The 22,655-nt window shown below is 41.2% G+C and overlaps 1 protein-coding gene across 5 annotated transcripts in view; it reads right to left on the bottom strand.

Moving 5' to 3' along the window:
* The window catches only part of LDAF1 (lipid droplet assembly factor 1), a 244,229-nt gene that overhangs the window by 37,789 nt on the left and 183,785 nt on the right, over nucleotides 1-22,655 (bottom strand). For 4 of the 5 annotated variants that reach the window (XM_068246863.1, XM_068246865.1, XM_068246866.1 and 1 more), the window contains one exon: nucleotides 12,329-12,467. In XM_068246863.1, coding sequence (XP_068102964.1) covers nucleotides 12,329-12,467 — 139 coding nt within the window. Of the gene's footprint in view, nucleotides 1-7,605; nucleotides 7,764-12,328; nucleotides 12,468-22,655 lie in introns of those variants that run through there. The other variant, XM_068246864.1, reaches the window with a different exon arrangement.

The following is a 22,655-nucleotide window of genomic DNA, read 5'->3' as shown; positions in this document are numbered from 1 at the left end:
ATTATTAGAAATTAGTTCACGACGAACTGCAAAAAGTTTTTCAGACTAGTATCCCATTGCTGCCTGAGACCTTACTTCTGGGCATATTGGCATATGTCCTATTATCCACGCATAAACAATTGGCTTTTCAGTCTCTAATAGCTTACGCACGAAAATTAATTATACTTAAACAGAACCAAGCCAACCCTCCACTGAAGATGGATTGGGTGGCACTCATACACAGGGAACTGATTTTAATTAAAAGTATATACAAAAAAGAAAAAGTCATAAAAAGTTGAGGAAAGTTTGGGGATGCTGGATTTCTTTTTATAAATTAAAGCTTAGTGACTAACTGACTGGCAAACAATAGTTAAACTCAGGAACTAGAAGGGGCCAACCATGGAGGATATAGACAGGGCATGTCAATTTCATAAAGGACATTTATTTATAAGTTAATTGTTGTTACATTTTGAATATGTATTAAGATAATTTTTGTAACTACTATTATTTTATAATATCTGATGACTGTTCAGAATGCTGTTGCAGCTATGTTTTGCTGCCTTTTTTACTTTAATTATTTTCTTGTGAAAAACCACAATAAAAAATATTCTCTAAAAAAAAAAAAGAAAAAAAAAAAGGGAGAGGGAAGTCTCTGGGTCCTAATGAGCCTTCTCCTCTCCCAGTGCCCGTTCCAGCGCAGGAACCCCCGTAGCAGCATTTCGACCAGTTTGGTCAAATGCTGCTGTCTCCGCCGCTGAAGGGAGGCTTCAGAAGTCTTCAGGAGCCGCTCCAGACTGCACACGTGCGAGCGTCCTCGTGTGTGTGTGTGTGTGTGTGTGTGTGTGTGTGTGTGTGTGTGTGTGTGTGTGTGCGCGCGCACGCACTATGGAGCCGCCTGTCTTCGGGAGGACTCGGCTCCGGAAGTACCCCACGGCGGGGGATTCAAACGGGGGAGCATCGCTGCATCGAGGGCACCGGGAGAGGAGAGGGTAGGCTCATTAGGACGCAGAGTCTTCACTCTCCTTAGGTAAGTATCTGGCTATTTTTTTATAAAAATTCCCAATGATTTTAAGCAGTGCCCTCCTGGTGGGGAGTGACACAAAGAACACACAAGGAGAGAAAGTGTCTATTAATACAATCTGTATATGATACGAGCTAACAGCCTTATATTTTCCAAACATTAGGATAGAAAGGATGAGGGGAGTGAAACTGACAGTCGATATCAAATTTGCAAAAATATCAAAATTACTTTATTAATCCAACAACACTCACATAAAACATTTTTATGATTAAAAGTATGTTGCAGCTAGGTGGCCACCCCGCAACCAAACCGGCGCCCTCACATACACACACCCGACCAACTCACACATCAAACAAGCTGACAAGAGAAGTTGCAAAAGTTGTCAAATGGAAGCCGAGTTGACTATTGCATGGTCATTTGGACCATATGCCCCCAAGTCCTTAAGGCTTAGTAGCAAAAATATGCATTGAAGAGGCTGTTAGTGCAAAGTTCCAGTCTGTCAGACCTCAAGGATATATGCCACAAGCAAATGTCTTTTAAACAGCCAGGTCAGGAATAAGCAAAGCACATGCAGCAAAAATAAGTCAGTATAAGCCAATGAGGCAATGTTCCATGCAAGCACAGCATAAATTGTCTTACCTACCAGATGTTTTCTCGAGTCTCAACAACCAAAGTACCTTCTGTAAGTGTCACTCTGTGAGTTGCAGGCCGGACACACGGCCGCAGAGTAGCCCCCTTACACAGAAGTGTGGAGAAGATGTGTAGGGAAGACTCCGTGATGTCAGGTAGATGAGGGATCCAGCCAATAATGGCTACCGTCTATCCAGTGAACGGTGTTGCTGATTCACCGTTGTGCACCATGATGTAAGTGGAACTACACTTAGAGTCGGTGGATCCCAAGAGGCTGACGTTGCCTAATGTGGTCTGGTCGCGGGGTGCGGCGGGCTCCGGGAAGGCAGCAGAGTGCTCCGTATCTAGCTGCAGGACGTATCCACGCTTTCTCAAGGGAGGTGTGATGTGTGATTATATTTTCCACCTGATCACACCTCTCAGGGAGAAGAGCAAATCCTGTATTGGACCTTCTTGCTCACCTGAGTACCAGTCTCAGGGAGGATGCAAAATCCAAGAGCAGATTACATTCGCAGTTCAGAGGAGAGGAGAGACGTTCTTAAGGTACATACACACGTCTGATTTTTCCAAACAACCGGCCCCGTCAAAACCAGCCTTATCAGCTGAACGACCGTTTGTACATCCGAACGACCGGTTGTTTGGAAAAATCAGACGTGTGTATGTACCTTTAGACGCATATATGTATGTATGTATATATATATATATATATATATATATATATATATATATATATATATATATATATATATATATATTTCTTTTAAATTCGGAGTAAAGTACTTTGTATTTTGATTCAAATTACTTTAAAAAAAAGACAAAAAACATTTTCTTGCATTTTTCAGTGAGTGTGGCGTTTTTTCCCGTTAATCCCTCCTCACTAAAACATGGGTGCCCTCCCTATCTGTATATGGCTACTGTAATAAAAAAAAATTAAAATGCAATAACCCTTTGCTTTTTATTTTTACAATTTATCTTATGATCTCAACCATGCAGTAACTGCACTATGTACACAGCTCAGAGGACAGATTCGGCAACTTTACATTCTGTGATACTCACAGCTAAGAATATCGTTCAAGCAAGCCTTGACGTGACAAAGGCCTCCCGCCGAGCGAAAGTAAATGAAAATGTGAGGATTTATTTTGCAAAGCATTTTTCACTATTGTGATACAGGTTGGTCAAAAGAGAGTGACACACTACTGAGCAGAGGTTCCTGGATCCCGTCTCAGCTATAAAGCATCACACTGTGTTTACCTTGACAAGCTAATATCACATTAAATGCCACATAGCCAATAGGGTAGAAATGAAACTGTGAACAAATGTGCTTTGCCTGAATACAGTACACAGGTGGGTGTGTGGGTTTTTAAAACAGCTCTGTGAACAAGAGGAGGATTAGAAAGAAATAACAGAGATTAGTGTTGAATAGCTTGGGAGATAATGCAAAATAAACAAGGATTCTTTCCCCTCTCACCCACTCCCGCCTCACATGTCTGTGTATAATGAGTATATTTCTATTATTATGAATGCAAGCCATTTCGTACTTATTAACACTTTGGGCCTTTTCATTTACTTGTCATACATAACAAAAAAAAACTAATTTTAAGAGGATTTTAATGAGAATAAGTGTGGGTGAGCTTAAAAACAAGAAGAGAATCGAGAGACCAATATAGTGCAGTATTGTCAGGTAAAATGAAGAGTTAAATACAATTTTATGTGTTTATACTCACAAACACGGGTTACCATCAGGCAACCACTTTAAATGCAGGTGGGGAGCATTAGTACCTGACCCCACTCTGGTTAAGAAGTCGCTCTCTGTAGATAGTAGATGGGGGATGCACCTCTCCACCCAGGGTGGACTAGAAGATCAGCAAAAACTCGGTATACAGAGGCGCCAGAGTAGAGTAAAACGTTTTAAAAAACGCTTAAAAGCAGAGGGGGATGTTAGGGTGGACTTACCTCCCTCTTACAAAAAAAGAAAACTCACTTAAGTCTCGATAAAACAGAAGTGACAAATAATTTATTAAACTCCACAAATGCTTAGTACACAGAGGCGCTCAAACCTATTGTTTGACCCACTGAGTTGTGCTTCCATTTTTGCCTGAGGAAGCGTAGTCACGCCTGCAAAACGCGTCGCATTTGTGGAGTTGAATAAATTATTTGTCAATTCTGTTTTATCGAGATTTAAGTGAGTTTTCTTTTTTGTAAGATAGAGGTGAGTCCACCCTAACATCCCCCTCTGCTTTTAAGTGTTTTTTTATGTGATGTACTGAAATATAATTATAAGCACTTCATATGTTTCAAAGGCTTTTATTGACAATTACATGAGATTTATGCAAAGGGTCAGTATTTGCAGTGTTGGCCCTTCTTTTTCAGGACCTCTGCAATTTAACTGGGCATGCTCTCAATCAACTTCTGGGCCAAATCCTGACTGATAGCAACCCATTCTTTCATAATCACTTCTTTGAGTTTCTCAGAATGAGTTGGTTTTTGTTTGTCCACCCACCTCTTGAGGAATGACCACAAGTTCTCAATGGAAATAGATCTTGGGAGTTTCCAGGCCATGGACCCAAAATGTCAACGTTTTGGTCACCAAGCCACTCAGTTATCACTTTTGCCTTATGACACGGTGCTCCATCGTGCTGGAAAATGCATTGTTCTTCACCAAACTGTTGTTGGATTGGTGGAAGAAGTTGCTGTTGGATGGTGTTTTAGTACTATTCTTTATTCATGGCTGTGTTTTTTTGGCAAAATTGTGAGTGAGCCCACTCCCTTGGATGAGAAGCAACCCCACACATGAATGGTCTCAGGATGCTTTACTGTTGGCATGACAGGACTGATGGTAGCGCTCACCTTTTCTTCTCCTGACAAGCCTTTTTCCAGATGCCCCAAACAATCAGAAAGGGGCTTCATCGGAGAATAAGACTTTGCCCCAGTCCTCAGCAGTCCATTCACCATACTTTCTGCAGACGATCAATTTGTCCCTGTTGTTTTTTTGGGAGAGAAGTGGCTTCTTTGCTGCCCTTCTTGACACCAGGCCATCTTCCAAAAGTCTTCGCCTCACTGTGCGTGTAGATGTGCTCACACCTGCCTACTGCCATTCCTGAGCAACCTCTGCACTTGTTGCACTCTGAATCCTCTTTAGGAGACGATCCTGGCGCTTGCTGGACTGTCTTGGACGCCCTGAAGCCTTCTTAACAAGAATTGAACCTCTTTCCTTGAAGTTCTTGATGATCTTATAAATTGTTGATTTATGTGCAATCTTAGTAGGCACAACATCCTTGCCTGTGAAGCCATTTTTATTCAATGCAATGATCGCTGCATGCGTTTCTTTGCTGGTCATCATGGTTAAAAATGGAAGATCAATGATTTCAAGCATCACCCTCCTTTTAACATGTCAAGTCTGCTATTCTAACCCAATCAGCCTGACATAATGAATTCCAGCCTTGTGCTCATCAACATTCTCACCTGAGTTAGCAAGACAATTACTGAAATGATCTCAGCAGGTCCCTTAATGACAGCAATGAAATGCAGTAGAAAGGTTTTTTGGGGATTCAGTGGATTTCCATGGCAAAGAAGGACTATGCAATTAATCTGAACACACTTCATAACATCCTGGAGTACAGGTAGTCCCCGGTTAACCAACAAGATAGGGACTGTAGGTTCGTTCTTAACCTGAATCTGTTCTTAAGTCGGGACATTGTGCCATCTCTGTCCCCTGTACCTCCTATGTGCCTCCAGTGTCCCCCTGTGTCACCTCTGCCATTTTTTCTTTAATGTTTTTAAAATCGATTTTCTCAAAAATGACAAGTCCAATTTGAAAAAAAAATTTTTTAACCATGGAAACAGAGAATCTGAGTGAGGCGCTACACCTGCTATTGCTGAAAGACAGACAGTTCGTGTCTGCTTTATGGAGGTAAGTCCACCACTTCCTCCTAGCAAATTTTAAAGGTTTTATCCACTTATATTCTGCTGGCGCCTCTGTTCTCCTACTGCAAAATCGTGTCCACCCCTGGTGGAGGGGTGATCTACCCCTTTTTCTCATCTACAGAGAGCGACTTCTTAGCCCTGAGTGAGGACAGGTCTACTCTCCTCACCTGCTTATACAGTGGTTGCCTGTGTGGTAACCCACGTTTGTGAGTATATTCTTCTCACTGATTTGCCTTACTTCGTTTATGTTTTAACATACTACACTATATTGGGCTCTCGGTTCTCTACATTTTACAGAGAATCCATGCCGTTCATATTGCCGGGTCGTTCGTAAGTCGGGCGTTCGTAAGTCGGGGACTACCTGTATATGCAAATTGCTATTATAAAAACTTAAGCACCAACTTTTCTAATTTCCAATATTTTTGACAGTCTCAAAACTTTTGGCCAGGACTGTACAGGGCTTCAGGTGCCTTTCGCAGCGGCTGGCTGCAGTAAGATCATCAGGGGAGCTGCGCGCCGGGAGAGGAGTCTTCTGCAGGTGAGTAGATATTTTTTTTTTTCAGGTGCCAATTATTTTCTGGTGAAATGCTTCCCACATTATGATTATTTTTCACAGGTTTTCTTGCCTGGAGTGACAAAATGGCTAGAGGCTCCCCTGCCCATCTTACCCTCCCCTTCAGTACCTTCTTGTTACCCCCCACCTCCGCAGAAACCATATCTACCACCCCTTCCTCATACCCTTTTACATTGCTACAATGGATTTGATGTATACACTAAAAATTTGTATTACATTTGATAACCTACTTTTCTCTCTGACGTTACCTGTGAAGCCATCAAGGAACATTTTTTCATGATTCTGTATTACACGGACATTAGTTGTAAATATTGTTAATGTATTATGCAGCTTTTTAAATAAAAATCTATAAAATCTGATTGTAAAAAAAATTAAATAAAATCTGAAACCGTATAGGACTGATCTGATGTCTTACACTGCTTTTCTCTACCCACACCTAATTGCAAACAATGTGGGTTACACAAACCCAAACTGCAATTTGAGTAACCTGCAGCTAACAAAACCAATGCACTTAATTTAAAGACCAAAAACAACAATTGACTAGAGAAGGCAAGGGTAATAATACTCCATGAGGAGATGGACTAGTACAAAACCTGTTGGTAAGAGGTTCTGAATTGGTGGATCATAATGCGTACAGTAAGCAACAGCTACATAGGATGTAAAACAAATAACATTGTGTTTACTCTGGGACAATGTACATCTTTTATGGAGGTGTAAATATGAATGTAAAAATATACACTTTTGTTTGACATAGCCTTTAATGTTTGCCTTTAAAGTTGTTGAGTGGGAAAACTAAGAAACATGTATGTTCAGTTTTGCTATACCCTTTATGTATTCCCATAGCCACTGATACAATCAAAAGTTCAAATTGTGTACTCAGCTTTCTACACTTATCATGTAACTCAACTATCAATAGTCCAAATTTCCCATTTCTAAACCATGCCAGGAGTCTTTCAAAGATAGATCAAAATAACAGGCAGACATCTTATTAACATCCTTAACAATCAAAGACACTTAGAACACAGTAGGCGTTCCATGTAACACTTCTTTTCCATGTAGCAGAATCTCTCATAAATGATATCACACAAGGAGTAATATAACAGGATAGAACATAAGCTATTGCCATGCTGGCACTCCTGTCTATTGTCACTCAGTTTGCGAAGGTCAGATGTTACCAGTACTGAAAGACTGGGACACACAGAAAGTCTTTTCATCCACCGTAACAAAGATGAGGAAGGAAAGAATGCATTAACTGCCACAATTTCAGACAGCTTCCTCACCTACCCATGTCAAGTTAAATAACCTTGTAGTGTATACCTACAAGCCCTAGCTCATACACAGTTTTTATTCCAGGAAATGTATTTATAAAAATAAATAAATATAGCATTAACAATTAAGTTGCAAAACCCTTATTTTCTAAAACTTGGGCGGCAAGCTGTCTGCAGTCACCTGGAGTGCTTTGCATACGGCAGTATCCTTTCTTTTTCTTTTCTTCTACAGAAGACCCAGTGGTTGGCGGTGACAAGTGTGATGTTATGTCAGAGGGAGACAGACCCTGCATAGACTGTCAGTCACTAGGAAGCTTGGCTTGAGCAGGGATCCCAGTTGACTCCAACCAGTGATGGCGTTACACAGCTGACACAGAGAAAACAGGAGACAAAGGGGGGCAGCTTAAAGTGAACCTGAACTGACCAGGGAACAATAATTAGATGCTCACATAAGTAGAGGGAAGCTTCTGGCTAGTCCAGAGGCTTCCTATGTGTTCCTCCACCCCGCCATTGCCCTGCTTGGACACTCTGAACATAAATCCAACATTTTTGTGGCCACTTCATGAATGAACACAGCCATATTGTCTATGCAGTAAGCCAAAGCCGATCACCCACAAGTTGCTCTGTGCTACTGCGCAGACGCGGCCACACTCGCACAGGTATATTACAGACATGCTTTTTCACTGAGGGGACGGCGGAAGCAAACTGTCAGACAGTCCAGGCCTGAGGCAGCGGTATCGAGGAGGACACAGGAACTATTCAGAGGCTCCCCTCTACCTAGGTAAGTATTAAACTTTTTGTTCCCAGGCCAGTACACGTTCACTTTATGGAAGCAGCAGTGCAGATGCAACTGATGCTGACATCTTGCAGCTTGACGTTAGATTTTTATATTGTGAAACAAAGTATTTTTGCAATATAATCCCAGAGGTGGGTGCAGAGATAGCGGCTCAGATAGGCATGACGTCAGTTTTAAGCCTACATATGCACTGTTACATGCTATGGGGTGCAAACCGGGAGAGAGAGGGAGAGATATATGCATCCATTCCCACCTCTAACCAGCTCCATATCTATGGAAACAAACTGTTCTAGCCTGGGTACAGTAAGTAAGCATCTAACACCTCCATTTCTTGTGTTCCATCATCCTTATTATGTAGACTGCTGAACACGGTTATATAGTGGTCAATGTGAGTGTGCCCACAGATAAAGCTCTGAGAAACTAAAATTGTCCATTAATGATAAACTGATGATTATACTAACTTACCACTTCTATGTAATATGAAGGACTACCTAATGTATCATTCAAAGTATATTCCCTCGGTTTAATGTTCTATTTCATAGATTTGCGAAGATTGTACAATCAAGATTGTACCACTGATGCGCACCTTCAAAGGTCACTCAGACCAGGCCTGCAAAATATGTGTGTACAGTTCCATTAAACGTAGTTATTAGTTGTACGAACAGTATATGCAGACATGCAACAGTGGAACACTGTTAAGGTTACTCTGCATCAGCAACAGAATACCCAATCAGCTCAGGGTGACCCCAAACTACTGAGGGCCTGAGCCCACTAACGCAGTTGTGTCCGGTTTTCAGTTACACATCAATGTAACAGATGCTGAAAAGTGGACAGAAGCTGACACAAATGCGTTAGTGGGCTCAGGCCCTAAGAAAGTATAGGCGACTAAAAGAGACTGAAAAGCCCTCCTACTAAAAAGCTAACACTCAGTGTAGATTGCCTTCTTAAAACAGAAGGTATTTGCGATAATTCAGCTTTAATTGAGCGATTGTGGTCTTCCACAATGCCTCACTACTGAATAGGCAAATTATCTCTTTACGCCCCTGAAGCCAGGCTTACATCCAGAACCGCTCCACACTTGTCAGCTTCCAAGCAGAAATGTGCTGTAAGATAGAAGCATGAGACAGCCAGCATGCTATGGAGACTGTTCTATACCGGTACCTGCTCTGTTAGCTGGTGCAGAATCCAGACCCTTCGAAAATTAAAACCAAAATTACATAGCTGGCTTGCTTTTCTACCTGGTAATGTGAGTGATTACAAATTAAGCAGTACTGCAGCAGTCATCTGGATTCTGCAAAGACTATCAACAGACCACTCTTTGCAGGGCAGGAGTTATAGGGTCTCTACCATAGTCATCCTTTGTAACATGTCACTACTAGGGTTGAGTATGGACCATCACAATGCATAATAGTTTTATCAGGGTATCTCGGTTATTGCAGGTCTGCAGGTAAGTGCAACTAACAACCGTAATTTCAATGAGACTCAATCACAGACATTTCCGGTGTGAGTAGCCCAGAGCTCTCCTTTATGTCTTAGCTGGTGCTTGTCCTGAGGTGTCAGAAGATAAGTGACAAAAAGAAAGAATCTGAGGGAAAATAAATATTTAATCCAAAGGGTAATCTTCATATCACTTTCTCTCCATCTACACTCTCATCTCTACTCCTGGATAACAAATGCACCTGTCACATCTAATTATTAAAACTTCACCCGTTACCCTTTACACACTAACTACAAACCTCTATAATTACCTTTATTAAGTTGCTTTAATATTTACAAGAATACTGCTATATTCTTGACGTTGCAATAGAGAACACTGACAAAAGGCTAATTCAAAGTGTATTGTACAAAACATAAAATTGATCATTCATAAACTGCTTACGTGGACAGCTGCATACAACGGTACAATCTCCTGAACTGTTGAAGACACTTTAGAGATTTCTGTAGTTTACCAAGAGCCAAGTAATGAACATTTCACATGCCAATTCATAAAAGATCATTAATGATGTAAAGTAAAATTCTGCATCTTTAAAGCACGCCTGACCCAAGGCAAGCACAGAGGTATGTTCATGCTGGATCCACATACCTTCTGTCCATTGCTTTTGTTCCCCCTGTCTCCGTAATCACTCCTTGAGAAAACATTAACTTGTGGCTAAAGTCACATTTTCAGACAGGAAGAGTCAGGCTTGCAGCGATTCCCGCATATTCCCCTCCCATTCCCTCCTCTTCCTCTCCTCATACACTCCCCTTTAGAGGAGGAGGAAATGGGAGGGCAATACTAAAGAACACTTGTATAACTGCAACAGGAGCTCAGAAAAGTATATATACTGTATAAACTCACTACTGCTCTACTTACAGTATGTCAGCTGTGTCCACACACTGTACATACTTAGCAATAATATTAGGGGCATTCTAAGATTAAATATGGATTATTAACAAGCCTGGCGTTCTATTAAGATCGCCAGGCTGGCAACCGGACTTTTTTTTTTAATAAAAAAAAAAAACCTATTGCATGCAGCCAACTGAAAGTTGGCTGCATGAAAGCCCACTAGAGGGCGGTCCTAATGCATACTTCTGATCGCCTCCGGCAATCAGAAGTAACAAGAAGGGCGTTTTGCTTTCCTCGACACCATGGCGACGAGCGGAGTGACGTCATGGACGTCAGCCGACGTCCTGACGTCAGCTGCCTCCGATCCAGCCCTTAGCGCTGGCCGGAACGGTTTGGTCCGGCTGCGCTGGGCTCGGGCAGCTGGGGGGACCCTCTTTCGGCGATCAGGTAGCACACGCGGCTGGCAAAGTGCCGGCTGCGTGTGCTCCTTTTTATTTGATGAGAATCGGCCCAGCAGGGCTTGAGCAGCAGCCTCCGGCGGTAATGGTTGAGCTGAGCTCGTCCATACCGCCAGGCTGGTTAATAAAGCTCTTTACATTTCAGAGCCCATTTTCCATTCTTGCTATATTGTAGAAAAGAGTGCGGTTTTAAATTTAGGCAGATTTCTTATTTACTACTTCCCCATAGCCCCTTCTATTTAATTTGGTGAGAATTTTGAACATTATGTAGTATTTATATACATGCACTCCTGTTAATTTAATGGCATGTCACAAAAGTTTCATTTTGCGAAAGATCTGTGTAAATCTGGACAGGCATACAAAATTTTGCAGGTCTTTGGTTTTCAAAAAAAAAAACAAAAACACAAACTTGGGCATTGGTATTCACACATTTTGGAAATGATTTATTGTGGAAAAGGTGGGTATTGGCTACTGATTGGGATGAAGTTCAATCCTGGATTAAAAGTCCTCTTTAAACCTCACTTTATGATCTAGCTGACTGTCATAAGTGAATTATAGATTTTCAATATGAAATAAAAAATCCTTCAAGTTTAAAAAAAAAAAAAAAGGAAACTAAAAGGGTACAGAGTGAGTCATACACAGTTACTATAAAGCTGATTACATCTTGTGCGGGCACACTGTTTTCGTAAGGAAACCAAACAAGTGCATATTTCTTTTTAATTAAAATCTCCTATCTCCTGTATTCTGTGTAAACCAAGGGTGAACTTTAGTTTTAGCTCAGGAAGTCGGGATGTTTATAATTTCAAATGACAGTCTTATTACCGGTAATATATATATATATATATATATATATATATATATATATATATATATATATATATAGCGTGTTCTTTCAGGCATACTGTAAGTTCATCCATAGGAGAAATCAATTTGGAGAGGTAAATCCCTTATCTCATTAGTATGAAGGCAGCCACCTCTGATGTCTGTTAGGTGGCTGTACTAGAATCTAATCTGTGGAAGATCTCTGGGGTTTGCTGAGGCATAATATTTCAACAATCCTCTATTCTCATTTTGGAGAGAAATTGGATATATTTCCCCGGCTCAAATCAAACTGGTGATTTAGTCCATTCATGCCTCAACTGCTTCCGTACCACTCAAATATTTTGTCAATCCCCCATGGAGAAAGGATGATTTTTCCATATGTAAAATTAGACTTTCTAAAATCTTACTGCTTACTAATAAAATATCTTAGTAAGAGATATAGGAACATTTAATCAGCAGCACCACACAAACAGAAGCAATCTAAATGAATAACATTAAAAAATAAATTTGGTAGTAGAGAAAAGGATTACCTGGATGAGTGCATGTAGTTTAAAACACTAGATATGGCAAAGTAACAAACACTGAGGACTCCAGATACCCCGAAAGACAGAATCACAAGTCCACACAGGACACAAAGTAAGGCAATTCCTCCAGTTAGTACAACAATCCCTAAGAAACAAGACAATACAATGATTATTATCTTCACCATATTATTTAGCAATGTAAAATAGATAAAGCATTGTAAAATAGATAAAGCAAATTACAAACTTGCATTGACACAAGACTTTAAACACACCATTGAAAAGTCATTGCTCTCCCCAGGCCCAATTAGGTGGGCGGCCGCCCGGGTGATTTGAAATTCTGCCTGGCTGCCAAACCCTCGGTGCTGTTAAAATGCAGAAAGGAGCGCTCCATTGCTGTCAATCAGTGCACGGCTCTCGCTCAATATCGAAAACCGTCGCTGAACACTGCAGGAGCGCTCCTCTGTCATACGCTGGCTGGGCGGGTTGTAGGTGGCGCTATTGGCGGGGAGGGGAGTCGGCGGCTCGGCATTGCGAGCAATAAAGATTCAATCCAACTTCTCCCTGGCTGGGCAGGTTGTAGGTGGCGCTATCGGCGGGGAGGGGACTTGGCGGTTCGGCATTGCGAGCAATGAAGCTTCTATCCAGCTCCTTGGGCGGTAGATACAGTCACTGGCTCTGGGCTGTCTCAGACACTAGAGCACCAGCCACCCACCTGATTAAGCGGTCTCCTCTCTGCACTGCCGCACATACTGCTTACTATTTTGTTGTGTGCGACATTGCACAGGGAAGACAGCGGGGATCAGGTGGCTGGCTGGTGCTTTAGTGTCTGAGAGAGCCCAGAGCCAGTGACTGTATCTACCGCCCGAGGAGCTGGATAGAAGCTTCATTGCGTGCAATGCAGAGGCCCCTCCCCCCTCTGTATCTACTGAGCGGGCATCCCCAAGGTGAGGTGCAAACCCTCCCCACCAGTGGCCAGACTCCAATCTGAGCCACCGTCCCAACCAGCCACTAGCTTCTGGCCTGACCCACTCCACTAGCCTGACCACCTACCCACCCACCAGCCTGACCACCTTACCCACTAGCCACCAGCTTGACCACCTACCCATCCACCCCACTAGCCTGACTACCTACCCACCTACCCCACTAGCCGTACCACCGACCCACCCACCCCTCTAGCCTGACTACCTACCCACCTACCCCACTAGCCCCCAGCCTGACCTACTTACCCACACACCCCACTTAGGTGTAACTTTCCCTTTACACCCAGCATGGGCCTTAGGGCCCTTTTCCACTAGCTGCGATCTGCTTTAGAAAGCAGATCGCAGCAGTTTTTCTGATCACAATGAGCACCACGATAACATGTTAATCGCAGTGCTCATTTCCCACTAACGTGTCATTTTTTCAGAATCGCAATTGGTGGGCGATCATGCTCTGTTCCCACTAGCTATACGGCACAATCACAGGTAGTGGAAATTATAGGTTGTGTGATCGCAGCGCGATTGTGATCACGCTTCCTAGTGGAAAAGGGCCCTTACTTCCCCACCAGCTAGTTTTTCATGCCACCCGGCTGAAAAACATTCTGGGGAGAACACTGAAAGTATTTAGCTTGCAACATTTAAAATAATGTCTAGGGACAAATACAGGCTCAATTAGTATGATTGATGTGTATGTTAGTTAGAATAGTGAGAAATATGTTGTGATTGTTTGCTAAGCTACCCTCACATTTATCTGGCTGACACGGACTGCTGACAGACACAGAACATTTATATCACGCTTTTCTCCTGGCGGACTCAAAGCACTAGAGCTGCAGCCACTATGAAGCTCTCTATAGGCAGTAGCAGTGTTAGTGAGTCTTGCCCAAGGCTTCCTACTGAATAGGTGCTGGTTTACTGAACAGGAGGAACCGATATTCGAACTCTGGTCTCTCGTGTCAGAGGCAGAGCCCTTAACCAGTACACTATCCAGCCACGCTGCTAGGCTTCACTACCATTACTTTTTGCATGTATTTACAAACTTCTTATTTTGTAAGTGCATTTCGTACCATAATAAAGTCATCTTAGCTCAGAAGCAGCAAAGCAGATCCAAACCATAATACTCCCATTCCACCACCATGTCCCACAAATGGGACAAGGTACTTATGCTGCAATACATGGTTTGCCTTTTGCCAAACAATGCTTCTCACACCTGAGGAGGCTAACAATGGTGTCGAATTGCTTCCAATTGTTCTCTGCTTGTTGAGCATCAATACAGGTTTTCAAAAGGCCCAATGTGAATTGTTCAGCGATTTGCTAGCTCCAACTAGTGCCTTCTAGATGCAGTGCACTGTAATTTTCAGAATAATTTCTTATACATCATTACATGTGAAAACACATGAGAAGGCAATGATAACTCACCAAACAGCACCGGCAATTAATCTGATCTGTAGAGCACAGACAGTCAGCCAATTAAAATACACAGGTGGTGTCCAGATCTGCAGTTCCAATGTATCCACGGGCTGACCCAAATTTTCTATCTACCCTATACTAGGAGGAGACCTTTAGTTATACATTGTAATGTGGTAGCGGGGGCAGCTAGTCTCCAGATCTCCGCCCTAACACTAATTTGACCTGTGAGGTGCATTACCCATAAAATGCTAAAAGCTTCACACACACAGGTGAGCAATACTGAGTGAGAAGGTCCACATAACTATCGACCTTGGAATGAAATATGGCCTCCAGTCCATCACTTGGACAAATAAAATACATAGCATACATTTTCTGTTTTTTCAAAGCTGGAAATACAAAACATCCTTAGTAGGGTTGAAATTTACAAACAAAATATAATACATTAAATACACAAAGAAATGGAAACTAAATTATGAAGACAGCATCATTTACAAAATATGAAAAGAAACAATTATTTAAGTAAACAAACACTACAGACCTCTTGCTGAATATTCAAAAATCACTTAATTACATTTAACAAAACACACTAGATATAAATTACGCTTTAGCAAATTAGGCCATTATGAATGGAAAAGAACTGCTTCCAAAGCCCCCAAAAAGAAATAACAGAACATCATATTATTCATATATAAGAGACATATCAGGACAAACTAATAAATAATAAACACTGAAGCACCACAGAGAGAAAATAAATATGCCATTATCGTCTGCTGTCACGGATAATTATGGGAAGCAAATTTAAAGTGATTGTGCTGAATAAAATGCAAAAAGAAAAAAGCACTGATTCAATGCACCTACTTATACTAGAACAACGGGGACTCAATAAGATGTACTGCTGAGTTAACTAGAGACAACCAAGCTGTTCCACCACCCAGAAAAGATACGCATTCAGACCTCCCAAGATAATTCTTAGAACATACTGTACGGAAGCAAAATGAATTTTATTAATCTCCATCCATTTTGCAACACTTAAGACTGTGAATTAAATCAGAACCCTTTGCAAAGACATATCCCTTCCTGTGCATCACTTTCAGTATCCTGTTCATGCAAAACTTTTTATCATTAGTTTTGGATAGAGTTTGAGAGGTTTATAAATTCAGTCAGCTTGTTTTTTCTGGGAAAATTTGTAAGAGCAATTAAAAAACAAAACAAAACAAAAAACTGCTCGAGTACTCCACATATTTAAACGAAGAGTGGCTTCTTAAGGAAAGAAGTTTAGTTTTGCAAGTGATTCCTGTCCTCAGGTTCATAGCGTACAGACTGAACTTCTAAACTTTTACATAATGTAAAAAAAGCACATTCTGACTGCAAGAATGTAAGTATGAGATGGAAAAAAAAGACAGCGGAGAACCTGCTACACAAGGAATTCTAAAGCTGGGTACACACGCTCGACTACTGTTTCCTGCAGAGATCGGGACTCAATCTCTTGGGTGACAGTTTGAGCGCTGTACAGACACGTTGCTGTCTTACAGTCTGTTGCTATGGAGGCAGGGCAGGGACAAGCACTACACATGTCAGAGTGGCTTTCAGTGGATGGGGTGACTGATCTGACTTCAGGGGTCAACTCTACACGCGTTATGTTCTCAGCCGAGAAGGTCCATTACAGTGGTGTACACCTAGCTTAAGTGGAAGGGAGGGGTGGACGGGGAGGAAGAGAGGGAAGATTGATTAGAAGCAGTGAAGGTGGAATTATCTAGTCCTACATGTCTTGTACTAACCCAGACTATTTAGTTAAGCATCAAATTAGTGCACGTTATTGTAACGGGACGGATGGGTAGTTACTATATAATTGATGTGGGTGGACGGAAACCCCCATTATGAAATGTAATGGATTTTAATTGTTCTTAATCATGTAGGAGAAGTCATATAATAAACACATTTATTACAGTACTGTAACTATATGGGGCTTATGGAGCACATTTTTTGCTTATGGTATGTACACACTTACACATATTAGTAACTGGTCCTTGTCAGAGCTAGCTCCAGTTATTCTCTATACAAGTAATTTCCAAAAACATGATTAGCACACATGTAATGATTTCAATGGCCTTGCAGTGTACTGTATTCATGTGTTCATATGTAAATTTGCATTCATGATTTTTCTATAATGCTCGCAACATTTTACATTCCGATTGCAGGTCTGCTTTTTTTCAGCATGACTCATGTTTTAATGCAAGCCAATGGAAACAGAAACCTCACGTAAAAATGCACACTTTGCATGAAAATTTGCATGCGATTTTGAAGGATGTAAATTAACTTCACTGGTATTCATGGAAAAAACCCAATGCGCAATTTTGCAATGTAATTTAAAAAAATTGCACAAAAGTTCATACAAATTGGAAACAAAAATTGCAAATATAGCATTGTGCATGCAGAAAGTCGCAAGCATCATATGCGCTTCAATGTAAGAGACATTGGCCCATATTCAATTCACTTTTTCTCCTTCATGATATTTTCAGACTTTATCAATAAAATGCCTCTTAAGCGACCAGCAAGCAAGAAAATGAATCATGTTTTACATACTTTTGGTACTTTTCAATTGCAGAATGCTGAAAAGTTGTTTTAAACAGTAGATGAAAATTAGCTCCTAAAAGAAAACTTAGGAGAAAAGGGGAATTGAATAAGGGCCATTATTGAGTTCACTTTCTCTCCTAAGTTTTCTCCTAGGTGATATTTTCCCATGTCAAAAACTGCTTTTAAAGAGAACCCGAGGCGGCATAAAAAAAACCTACAAAAACCCATACTACCTGCTCTGTGCCTCCTCCTGGATGAATCTGCGCCGCTCCATGGCTCTCTCTCCGTGGCCCCATTCATCCCCCGCAGTCCGTTCATCTTCCGATCACTGGCATAAGAATCCAAGATGGCCGCAACCCGAAAGTACTTCCTGGGTCACGGCTTAGCTGGTGATTGGAGGAGGTGGGGGGTGAGATTACGGAGGCAGGGGAGCAATTTGCTCAAGTCGGGGGAACAGGTGATTGATGGCTGCCAAAGCAAAAGGAGGCTAGCGACAATTAGATTGTTGTGCTTGTCACTAGCTTTGAGTGGGAACAGCAGAGCCCAGGGGGAACTGACAGCAGCACCAGCAGGACACAGAGGCATGTCATTGGCAGAGAACATGCCTCTCTGTCCTATAATCTAAACTCAGTCCGCCTTGAGTACTCTTTAAAGCCACCAACAAGCTAGAAAATACTACTAGCACAGATTTTGCTACTTTTTCAATTGAAAGGTGCCGAAAAGTTATTTTAAACAAAAGATGTAAAAGTATCTGCATTGTACAGTAACACTACACTGCATTGCTAGAAAAGCAGCAGTATGATCCCAGGGATGTTAAAGGTCACTGTGGCATGTATTATGTTACTGTACAGTCTGCAGTGTTTACTTCTGCATGCTTTACTCCCCCCGTAATCCTGTCATAATCAGAATCAAGATCAATCAACTCCTGTTAACCAGTCTGTGTCTTAAGTTAGGTGATTCTCTGAAGGTCAGAACAGAGGGCTCTGGAAAGATTTATTACAGAAACGCATGCCCTGGCATTGTTTTCTTTGGGCTCCTAATGCCAAATGTACAGTTGTGTTCAAAATTATTCAACCCCCAATGCTGTAAAGGGTTTTAGGGAATTTAGTGTACATTTGTAATTGTGTTCAGATTGAAATCTTACAAGGACTTTTTAAAGAACCAAATGCAACTAAAATTACATCAATTGTTTTTGTAATACAGTATTAAATGTTTTTTTGTGTGATTTCTTCATTGACACATTTAACCCCTTAAATATTACCAATCTTAAGAACAGAGGTTCATTCAAGTGTTTTCGATCAGGTATTGAAAACACCTGTGGATGTTAACGAGCAGCAATCAAGCATAATAAGCACCAATTAAGCAGATTTAAAATGACTGTGATCCTCAGCTCCTTCTAGACATTTACTGGTGTGTTTACAAACATAGTGAAGTAAAGAGAATGGTCCAGGAAGAGAAGAGGTGATTTCTCTTCACAGGAAGGGCAATGGCTATAAGAAGATTGCAAAGATGTTAAACATACCAAGAGACACCATAGGAAGCATCATTCGCAAATTTAAGGCAAAGGGCACTGTTGAAATGCTACCTGGTCGTGGCAGAAAGAAGATGCTGACGTCGACTGCTGTGCGCTGCCTGAAGCGCAAAGTGGAGAGAAGTCCCCGTGTGACTGCTGAGGAACTGAAAAAAGATTTGTCAGATGTGGGTATTGAAGTTTCAGCTCAGACAATAAGGAGCACACTGTGTAATGAAGGCCTCCATGCCAGAACTTCCAGGCGCACCCCCTTGCTGTCTCCAAAGAATAAGAAGAGTCGACTGCAGTATGCCAAAAGTCATGTGGACAAACCACTAAAGTTTTGGGATAGTGTTCTGTGGACTGATGAAACAAAATTAGGCCTATGAAGAAAAGAACACCTTGCCTACTATAAAGCATGGTGGGGGTCAACCATGTTTTGGGGCTGTTTTGCTTCTGCAGGTACAGGGAAGCTTCAGCGTGTACAAGGTACCATGAATTCTCTTCAGTACCAGGAGATATTGGATGAAAATGTGATGCAGTCCGTCACAAACCTGAGGCTTGGGAGACGTTGGACCTTTCAACAGGACAATGATCCCAAGCATACCTCCAAGTCCACTAGAGGATGGTTGCAGATTAAAGGCTGGAACATTTTGGAGTGGCCATCGCAGTCACCAGACTTATCTGATTGAGAAAAGAAGTTGCAGCGCGCAAGCCTAAGAATGTGACTGAACTGGAGGCTTTTGCCCATGAAGAATGGGCTAAGATACCCGTAGATCGCTGCAAGACAATTGTGTCAAGCTATGCTTCACGTTTAATCTATGTTGTACTAAGTACTAAGAATGAATGTCACTTGGGGGTTGAATAAATCTGATAATGATGTGAGCACAGAAAATACATTTGTGGTTATTTCATTATAAATGTTATGTTATATTTGTCTGACTTACTAGTGCATCTTTGATTTAATTATAAACAAGATGACTGAAATGATCAAAATCAATGTCAAACTGGCCAAAACACTCAATTTCAGTGGGGGTTGAATAATTTTGAACACAACTGTATGCTGATAGTTCTGAATCTGTTTCCTTTATGTTGGGAACATTTTGCAAACTTTTTAAGGTTTTCATTCCCCTCAGGGGTGATATCTAGTATTGTGGAGATAACTATCTGTCCATGGGTTTTCCATACACCTATGTGTGCAGCTTGCCATCTTTGATGAACACAGTAGTGTCAGAGTTAATTTTTAACATGATAGATAAGTGAAATAAATGTTAACGCTATCCATACACTGCTGATGTGGCCAACAGATAGTTTCCTCTCAGATTATTATCAGATACAATACAATAACATTTGTATCAAATAAGTTTTGGCTTACACCTAACCACAAATGGCAGAGCAATCTGTTTTGAAAGCATGCACCCAAGAGTGCTGGTTTATAGTACATATAGTACTAGCCCCTCAATTCTAGACTACTTTATTGTAGCTTGCACACAGCCATTTTTGGCTCTGTGCAAAGAGTGACACAGTGGAAACCAGTCAAGAGAAACTCCAGGCTGGTTGTGCCCATTTTTGTGTAATGTTAAATAAAGATATTATTGCACAACTGCCTTTTTTTACCACGCAGAAGTAGCATGAAAAAAAAATAGGATGATCACCTCTGTTAGTTACTGTGATTCCAATCCTTACATGGGTCGTAACAGCCTGCAGAACTACAAAGAAAAATCCATTGGGATTCAGCATTGTCAATAAAATATTTGGCAGCTAACAATTGCTGCTTGGCATAATCTTGGCAGATTTAGACTAGAACACTGATGCAATTCGGATATTGAAAACTATTCAAAAGTGCCTCTGTAGCAAGAGGGAGGTTGCTATATTTAATTCCTGCCAACTGACTCGCTGTCCTGCCAATTATTTTTGTTTCAGGATTTCCTGAATTACTCACCTGAAACGTGTGTGTGGATAGCAGGTATGGACAACAGAATCTGAATCCCAGGCAGATGTGGGAAAGGCAGAATGTTCACATTCTGACAAATTTGGTCTTCTCCATTGACTTCAATGCATTCCACTTTAAATTCCATGACCTGTTCCTAATCCCAGGTGAGTTGTACAGTACGATATTAGTCAGAGTGCTTGATATATATTATTTTTCTGGGATTAGTGGGTAAGGCTACTTTCAGATGGGCGGCTGAACTGCTCATTTGCCAAACAGTTCAGCTTACCGTTTGCCGCCCGCCAGTGCAATTTAAATGCAGCCCAATTGCAGCGGTTGTAACACCACGCATGTCAAGCATTGACACATGGTGGCATTACTGGGCAGCGGAGGAACGCAGCATGTAGAGCCTGAGCATGGTTGAGGCAGCACTCAGATCTCACTCCAATTTGGTCAGCCTGTACAGCTCTTGTACTGGGCACTAACAAGCACCCGGCCGGAGAGCAGCTGACAGGCGGTAACTTCACCACTTGTCAGCTGCCCATGTGAAAGGGCCCTTAATATGAGTTGTACCACATCAGAAGAATAGCTAGGCAATATGCATTGTTCAAAAGAAAATAAATATAACAGCCTCCATATCCCTTTCACTACAAGGTCTCTTCGGTATATTTGCAAGATTTCCTTTTTAAATAAAATGTAAAGTAAACTTAATCAGAGGACATATAGAAATGTGTATGTGGCTTTTCTAGGGAAGCCTGCAGTCCCTTTTTAGATTTTGAGCAGCCACCAAGAACAACAACATTAAACTTTTTTTAGCAGCCTGCCACATCCATGCTAAACAGTTTGCACGGCTTTGTGAATCAAGCCCAATGAGTTATATGTGTAGTATGGATGATAAAGAGAACATTAGCAATACAGAAAAGAGTCTCATTTTTATTACTTAATTTTTAAGATTGCATCGGACTGTCACAGTTGCAGTTTAGAATCCACAGTTTAAGCTGAACAAGAAGCAGAAATAATAACCATTTGAACTTTACTTCAGTAAAACCTCATTATCTGTCCTCTCCCTGGCAGATATCAGCCTTTCAGCTTCTATTGACTTTTCAGAAAACCAGACTGAATTTCAAGCTGCCAACAAGCCTTTTTTTATTTTTTTTTATTTTTTTTATTTTACTCTTGCTGTACTGGAAAATAGAGAGGGACCTCAGATAATATCTTAGCAGCGCTAGCACTATAAGTATATGTTTATCTCATCATGTCACATGTAATTTCAGGTACGCTTTAAAATTCAACAGTCTCACTGGGAGACTAACACTTAGCCAATGAATTTGAACATGTAACCTGTATTCTTCCCTGGAGGGTATTCAAATCAGAGAATCACAACCAAAAAAATTGCCACTGATTTAGAAGGTGATCCGCTTCAGCCAAATTGATATTTCTCTCAGCCTAGACATCTTTTCATGAAAACAAATGCAGCCCTCCTAGTAAAATGCCAGAATAGTTTTTGGCGCCACATACAATTGTTACAGGCTGTGTATATAGTGGCTCAGGAGTGATTGACGAATAATGCCATAAAACCTTGGTCTGACACATTTTAGATGCCTAATCAATAAAATAACTGATAAGACAGCTGTCACCCATGTATGTCCTAGAAACTGGAACAATTAATCTTTCAAATGTAAATTACATAACTAGGAGATAAAAAGTAACAATATTTTATGTTGCTGTGTTTTGCAGCCTGTGTGGCCATAAAATATATTCATTTCTTACAACTGCCACAAGCTGAAATTAATATTCCTTTATTCCCAGGGTGAGAAGTCATCAAACAAGATCATTGAAGGAAATGGGCAGTGAAGTGAAGCTGCATTCATTCAACTCGGAGCAGATAAAAATGGCGCATAGTGCCGGGTGTATAATAATAGCGCCGCATTAAGA

This window comes from Hyperolius riggenbachi, chromosome 7, assembly GCF_040937935.1.
Source record: "Hyperolius riggenbachi isolate aHypRig1 chromosome 7, aHypRig1.pri, whole genome shotgun sequence".
In the NCBI taxonomy this organism is placed as follows: Eukaryota; Metazoa; Chordata; class Amphibia; order Anura; family Hyperoliidae; genus Hyperolius; species Hyperolius riggenbachi.
This window is presented reverse-complemented; position numbering and strand designations above follow the sequence as displayed.